Source organism: Limulus polyphemus, unplaced genomic scaffold, assembly GCF_000517525.1.
Source record: "Limulus polyphemus unplaced genomic scaffold, Limulus_polyphemus-2.1.2 Scaffold2540, whole genome shotgun sequence".
Classification (NCBI taxonomy): Eukaryota; Metazoa; Arthropoda; class Merostomata; order Xiphosura; family Limulidae; genus Limulus; species Limulus polyphemus.
Window position 1 is genome coordinate 125844 of NW_013668150.1, and position 8376 is coordinate 134219.

Here is an 8376-nt window from a genome sequence, read left to right on the forward strand (position 1 = left end):
TCTTGGTGCCAACTGTGAATAACAAGACACCTGAAATGTTGTGCAGTTAAAAACAAAATGCTCGTGTTAACAATCTTTGATCAACTTTCTTTATACTTCTTGGTGCCAACTGTGAATAACAAGACACCTGACCATGCTGAATTTGAGAAATACAGGAAGGTCATTGGGAAAAAGGGCTAAAGAACGTCAAACTGTGCATAATGTTAAAAAATTATTTTCACCATCTCCTGTGGTTAATTCAAATTTTTATGCTAATGCTGAATATTCAAAACTTTCTAACCATCTGCTTTGAACCATTTTTTTTTCTCTCTTCCTAATCAGAAGATATCCAAATCTGTTTCTGAGGGTTGAACCACTTGTGACAAAAGCACCCAAATTAATTTCTGTCGTCTTCATAGATATTCAACTCTCTATAGAATTTTAAGGAAATTATCAATTCATATACTTAAATTGACAAACGTTCTAAACACATTACACTAATTTTATTCATTGTATAAGAAAGTTGTGTTAGATTTTACCGACGATCTCCGAATGTGTTTCATGTGTGTGTTAGAAAGTTGTTAGATTTTTACCGACGATCTCCGAATGTGTTTCATGTGTGTGTGTTAGAAAGTTGTTAGATTTTACCGACGATCTCCGAATGTGTTTCATGTGTGTGTTAGAAAGTTGTTAGATTTTTACCGACGATCTCCGAATGTGTTTCATGTGTGTGTAAGAAAGTTGTTAGATTTTACCGACGATCTCGAATGTGTTTCATGCGTGTGTAAGAAAGTTATTAGATTTTACCGACGATCTCCGAATGTGTTTCATGTGTGTGTAAGAAAGTTGTTAGATTTTACCGACGATCTCCGAATGTGTTTCATGTGATAACACGAGCAGAGAAAATGTCCAAAAGTGTCTGTACCAGTAATTACCCCCCCCCCCAGTGGAACAGCGGTATGTCTGCGCACTTACACTGCTAGAAACCGGGTTTCGATACCCGTGGTGAGCAGAGCACAGATAACCCATTGTGTAGCTTTGTACTTAACAAACAAATAAATCAGTAACTCATCCTCACAACACGAACGCGTGAATTACCACCAGTGGAATCGTTTCCTCTTCCATCAGAACGGAAGAGGAAGTATAACCATAATATCCTTGGAATAGAGCACATCCTCACAACACGAACGCGTGAATTACCACCAGTGGAATCGTTTCCTCTTCTATCAGAACGGAAGAGGAAGTATAACCATAATATCCTTGGAATAGAGCAAGATGAACAAGTAAGTGAGAATTCCCAGAGTAAAAAGTAAGTAGAAAATATTAAATACTTAGTTAGGTTTTGGTGATCGGATCTCAACACAACTTGCATTCAACATGAAAATGTATACTATCAATGACAACAAGGTTTTCACCAGCACTTAGGAACCACCACATGGAAAATGTCGAAGATAACGCCTTCAAAATAGCCGCTCTAAGACCTAGAATTTGACTCAGAAATGTTGACGATATATTTGTAACGTGAGCACATGCATATTTCAGAGGGAAAAATCACAATTCATGAATTATCTGAATAGACAAAATTCAGTGATACAATTTACAATGGAAATGTAAAAAAGATAATAAGCTCTCATACTTAGACATGATGGTAAAAAGATACCCAACGCTACCACAAGAGTTTACACGAAACCCTCGTATATTGGTATATACACCAGGAGGCTATGAAAAAGAAGAAAAATACATCACTACAACCCTCATTAACAATAGATAATCGAAATACTTTATAAAGAATATGACTACCAGTAATAAGAGAGAAAAAATACAAACCGCGTAAAGTAAGTAAAATATTTAGAGACTACAATACAACACGATTACAGTTTGTTTGTAGTTAGTTAAGCACAACGCTACACAATAGATTATCTGTGCTCTACCCACCACGAGTATCGAAACCCGGTTTCTAGCAATGTAAGTCCCCAGACATGCCGCTGTGCCACTGGAGAGTGGGGGTGAAAAAAGGAATATGGATATACTTGAGGCACCACGGCCGACTAGAAAGAGTCTAGAAATAAGTTGTACTCTAGCCATTGTAAGCAAAGTTTGGTATCTTGTAACAGATACAGATGAGAAACAGCAAGTACAAAGGGCAGTTGAAGAAGTCGTCCACATGTAAAGTAATATGAAAAGCTAAAGTACAATAATTCTTCTAATATTAAAGATCAGTCTTCACACTTGTCGATGAAGAAGTCATCACTCATCACTCTCCGCTAAAAATATTGGAGTGATTACATTTCACAACATCGTCAGATCAACGTCTTAATGGTTAATTTCACGAACCCTTGAGGTGGTATAGTATTATGAAAGAACTTGTTCCGTGTATTTCATTCTACAACATAGACTGTAATAATAATTCTATAGCAGAAAATATTACGAATCACTTAAATGGTCATCGCCTCATTTCCTAGATCAATGGTGGATCTACATATTATGCCCACTAACAAGAATATGAAAATACACCAAATAAGGTTTCTAAATTTATCCATAGCTATATTAAGAGTAAACAACTGTTTTAATGAAAGAAAAGTCCTTAGATATATCCGAAATTCAAAGAAAAATGCCACGAAACGAAAAACTCGGGATATTAAACCAAAAAAAAAGGAACTGGAGTTTATGGTCCAAAATACTCCATCTCGTGTATATATGCAATAACTAAATTATCAATTTGATAGACCTAACTTTTCACAGTGGTCTATGGGCTGTAAAGAGGACATAAAGAAGACTTAGGCAAAGTTCTCAGATGCGCCCAGTCGTTTCGTTTTTTTTTCTTCATATATTTGTTACCGTTGTTTGATTCGCCAGAAGATGATAGATAGCCATTTCTTTTTCATCAGATGTTTGTTACTGGAGATAATTATTTTATTAGATTACATATTAAGTAATACGTCCACAAGAAAGTAACGAAACTTAATTTGTTAGAAAATTAATATTTTCTCTTCTTCTAAGCATCTGCAATATTTTGTAAAATTCTTTTTGGGGTTTTTTTTTGGAGATATTAACTACTGTTCACCTCATTAATTCAAAATAATTTTAACATTCTGTTTGTGCAATAATTGCTTATACATTTTATTAAATAGGCATAGACCGGTACACAAACCTACTTATCACAACCGATCTGGTGACTGAAAGAGAACAAGAGGAATAAATGTTCCAGTTTATTACAGAAGGTGGTCATTATTTGAATTTATCGGTATTTTATAAAGTACCAGTTTTATGGCATCATGGCATTTCTGTTTATTTTGACAAGTGACCTTAAATTATGCAGATACGCTCTTGACCCATATAGAACACAAACAAAGAAAACAATTTTCTGAAGGGTCGTGAGTGGATCTTATGAAATAATTCAAGGGTTTTTTGTGACTTTAAGGTTTGATTGAGCCGTTTTACTTGTAAAATGACATTAAGATGTACAGAGACGTTCAAAACGATAAATTTTGACTTTTAAATTTTAAGATTGGAATTCCTTCATCAGAGTCAAATGGGTTTCAGGGGTTGTCAGAACTGGATCCATGGCTTTATATGAAAATTAACATGGACATGTAAATGTCATACAAAATCTACATTTCTTTTTCTAAATTTTCTCATTAAGACCCCAAATGAAAGATCAAGAGGTTTTGGGGGTTTTCAGAATTGTCTACAGTGATGTAATTAAAACTTGTATGAACATAAAAGGGAATGTTCAAAATAAGTATTTTCGTTTAGATTTTTTTGATATTTTCGTGTTGTGACTCTCTTTTGTTTGCACACAACAACAACATTCTCTGCGAACAAAATGTAAACTCTATTCACTCTATTAACCTAAAATTGGTGTCAAAAAATATAGTTTTTCTATGTATTTCAATGGGGTACTTAATACATGATTTGAATATTAACCATGGTAACCGATCTTGTAAGTTCTCCTTTTATCGAATTCCATAGGTCCCCCGGTGGGACAGTGGTACGCTTACGGTCTTAGAAAACTAAAATCTGGAGTTCGATTCCCCGCGGTGGACGCAGCAGGCAGCCCAATGGAGTTTTGCTCTAAGACTAATATTTCGAAACTATTATGACTACACTTTAATCTTTTAACAATATTTTCTTCCATTTAATCTATAATAATAACAGAGCATGTCAGTGTGTGTGCGTGTGACCGCCACAGCTCCAAGAGGAAAGAACCTAGAGACCTGAAACTTTGCACGCATACTAAGAAGATTCCGAGAGTGTGCACCTGTGTATTATTTTTTAGGTTTGACTTAAAAACTTTTGGCCAATTTTTGCCCTTAAGCCCCATAATTCTGCTTCCTAAAGGTCTATAGAAAAGTATCATATTTTTCTTGTAATTCTCAATTACTGAATGACCAATATGCGGGGGTTTTCTGCCAATTACTGTTGAATGACTGGTGTTGGCTGGGGACTTTCAACTAACATCGCCAATCATTCTACGTGGAACCAAAGCAGATAAACTGTAGGACTACCTCGAAGCTTCATATACATTTGGAACAACATTCAGAGACTTAGCCTAACAACCAACATGCGAGTGCATTTGATACGTGATGCATCTGCTGGAGAATTTGCTGGAATTCTACTCGAACTGAGAAAATGGATTAATGGCAGGTGAAAATCTAGATGGAATGGTCTCCATGGAAATGATTGGTAAAATAGTCACAACACTTTACGAGCTGAAAGAAGCAATTTTTCCAAAGGTAGGTTATCATTTCCATTATCACAAGTGGTTGTATAAAAAAGCCACTCTGGCGACAAAGAATGATGCAGTCAATACCACAAACAGAGATCTTCTCTCTCAGTTGCCTGGCCAAGTGCAAAAGTACAAGTCAGTAGACACTGTTTCAGACACCAATGAGGCTGTCAATTACCCAACAGGATTCCATAATTCTCTGGAACCACCAGGTGTGACACCAAACAATCTGGAGATCAAGAATGGTGCACCTATCATGTTTCTCAGGAATCTGGAACCACCAACACTCTGCAATGAAACACGTTTGGCTGCCAAGAAGCTGATGCCACATGTCATGAAAGCTAAAATTATGACTGGTCATGCTACAGGACAGTATTTCTTCATTTCACGCATTTCAATCATCCCACCTGACCTTCAATTTCAATTCAAGCACTTCCAGTTCCCTGTTCGACTCAGCTTTACCATGAGTATAAAAAAACACAGGGGCAATCACTTAAGGTTGTTGGTCTCAACCTGCAAAGCCCATGTTTTTCTCACGACGAGCTTTATGTTGGTTACTCCAGGGTTTGTGATGGCAAGAACGTTTTCACCTTGGCACCAGATGGGAAAACAACCAACACTGTCTATCCTGAGGCACTACAAGGACAAAAACGTGGCAAAACACTGTTATAAGAAGTGGTAAAATTATGTGATGTGAAATTCTCAATACAATCATAAATATTAAGATATAAATAAATAATTCTTAACTTACAGTAAGGATATTTTCTTATACAATAAAATTGATTTCTTCTATAAATTTCTGGGAAAAACAAAATTTTTTGGAAATATTTTTCGCTGTATCTCGTATCTAAAATTGGTTCAAAATACATACACACATACACAGTCGACCAGTAAAAATATCAACCTAATAACCCGAGCGAAGCCAGGTAATTTGGCTAATAATAAACAATTTTAGCACGTTGCAAGACCGATAGTTTGTCTTTCAACAACTCTTCAAGTTTTATAATATATAATAATAGTTTTTTATTTGCTTTACCTTCTGTGCTTTTCCACTGCCAACTCTATAACTAGACAGTAGCATGTGCCAGAAAACATTTATCCAAAGTTTTTCTTTCGGGATCAAGAAAATGGATTTCATTGTTAGACAGGATTGTTGAGAAATATTATTTTATCTTTGTATCAATTTATAAGGAATTAATGGCATATCGACATAACTCTTTGTGTAAGCGATTAATATTATTTTACTTCTAATTATTAAACCCTTTTGTATCTTCGATCGGTTTTTGCTGTCGTTCGTTGTGCACCACAGCAAATCAATGAATATTTTTGATTCATATTTTGAGTATTGGTTAGCAGTGTGAATCTTAGGAGCAAACAACTGTCTGTTATGTGTTTTGGAATAATTACGTAGTACTTGTATTTCTTTAAAGTTAGCTTCAACAAAATTATTGTTGTTTATTATTTAATTTTGCATTTATGAAAATTATTTTGCACTATCACTTGAGTATACAGATTTAAGACTAATCTAAAGCTCCAACGCTGGTTGACGATTTGCATGAGATATTATTGGGATATCGAGAGTATCCAACTGATGAATCACTAAGCTGTAATAATTATAGGCTTAAGTTTTCTTGTGAATTATTTATGACATTATGCATTTCTAATCAGTTTATTGCATAAGATTAACTTCATTAATTTATTGATTTGTTTAGTTTGTATCTATATAGTTAACTTACATTTGCCATATTAATAATTAGTATTCTAGTAATGCATCTTTGATAGAAATAAGTTCAGTATCAATTTAAGAAGTTTCTCTCAAGATGGTGCTTCTAATTTTCTTCGGTTTAATACTCCTTACTTCGTCCTGAATAACGTCAGTGAACTTATTACATGGTAGTAAATCCACGTTTTCCTGGAACACCTCCAGGACTGCAAGAGGAATTTCACAACTTCAACAAACTCTGTAAGGGGCTCCTCCTATCACTTACATTATACTCCTGATCTTGTTTCAAATGATTCAAAACACGTTTGAAATCAGCAGTCGGTAATATTTAATAGACTTTGATTCCTTCCATCTAGTATGACCGAACTTTTTGGTGGCGTAAAATGGTGGATGAATTGTTGTTTAATATTCCAAAAATTCGCATTGGAGATAAACTTAAATTAAGCCTAATATGAGTTCCATTGAACTTTGGAATGATAATCTAATGATTTTCCCGCGGACTTGCTAACGTTGCCCCCAACAAAATTTGTATTTTGCTTCTTTAACAACACATATAATATATTTTCACATTAAATGTATCAGCTAGTCTTCTATGCATTTAAATTCGTCTCTGAATTGTTAGTATTTTCCCATCGTGAATTTTAAGTAACACTTTTTTTCCCCACAACTGTCGACATTTCTGGTAACTAACTTGTTGAGAAATATTTTTTTATTAGTATTCATTCTCCATAAAAGTGTTTAAAAGTTCAGATTCTTCTGAAATACTTTTGACTAATGAAACTTAAATACAATGAGTTATAAGACTAGTAACTCGCTGAACATTTACTGGACTATCTTAGCACTAAAACAGTAACTTATTATTCGAGAAGAGACGAGAAACACTTTTCTTATTCTATGAAAGTAATTGCTCGACAATTCCAGCGTTATTAATTTCAACTAATCCAATAGAAAAATATAATCACAAAACACGCGACCACGCTTATTTTACGGGTCATTATTGCCAAAACAATATAAGATTATCAAAATAACCTCGGAGTAATTTTTATTGTTATTATATAATACACTATTTCATGATAATACTCTTAGTGGCAAATTCTTGTTACAGTACTTTGCTGTTACTGATGTAATTATCCTGATTTGTCACTGAAATAATTACTTTATTATTGCTGTAACATACAATAACTGACTTACGTTCGTAACTCAATGCTTACACAGACTTAATATTTAAGTCCATAGTTTTGTTGGTAATGTGCAACAAGGTACAATAGTCAAGTAGCTTTGGCGCCACAACTATTGCGCCAGACGTTTTTAAGTAATGTTATTACTGACAGAGCTGTTATATCTGTGTGGTATTAAGGTATATTATGGACTTCCTATTTACTGTAGTGATATATAACTATTTCACATTTTCGGTTATTTACTTTCTGCCCTGTTATGGCGGCTAAATGTGATCTAGAAAAGTTCGTTAACTTTATGCTGTTCTTATTTACTTCTCTTGTCTCTTCTCATAGGAAAGACGTATACTTGGCTCACAGGAATGTACCAGCATAGGATTAGATATCCGGATTAAACCGGCTTATCTTAGAACCTCCTTTGCTGGGCAACTATAACGTTTGGCCGAGGGTGTGGGGGCAGCCGACTAATGCTGTCCGAGAACAGGAACTCACGAGATAACGCTGTCCCTTGGACAAAGAAAGCTAGCTTCCATTCTAAAATCAAGCGTATTTTCTCAGTTCAGTTTTCCACTAGATGATCTACCAAGAAGACTTACTTTCGAGATCAACGTGTGTGGGTCCAACAGAAGTCTATCTTGCGAGAGAGAAAGCTGCAGGGCTAAACACTAACTAGCAAGAAAGAACTAGTCACACTAACTGGCGGGAAGGAATTGTTCACATGGTCACACTAACTGGCGGGAAGGAATTGTTCACATGGTCACACTAACTGG

General features: G+C 35.0%; 1 protein-coding gene across 1 annotated transcript; it reads left to right on the forward strand.

Moving 5' to 3' along the window:
• Window positions 1-4619: 4619 nt before the first annotated feature.
• On the forward strand, window positions 4620-5390 carry LOC106467243. Its single transcript, XM_013927573.1, has one exon. The coding sequence runs from the start codon at window positions 4620-4622 to the stop codon at window positions 5388-5390; it is 771 nt and encodes a 256-aa protein (XP_013783027.1).
• Window positions 5391-8376: the final 2986 nt, after the last annotated feature.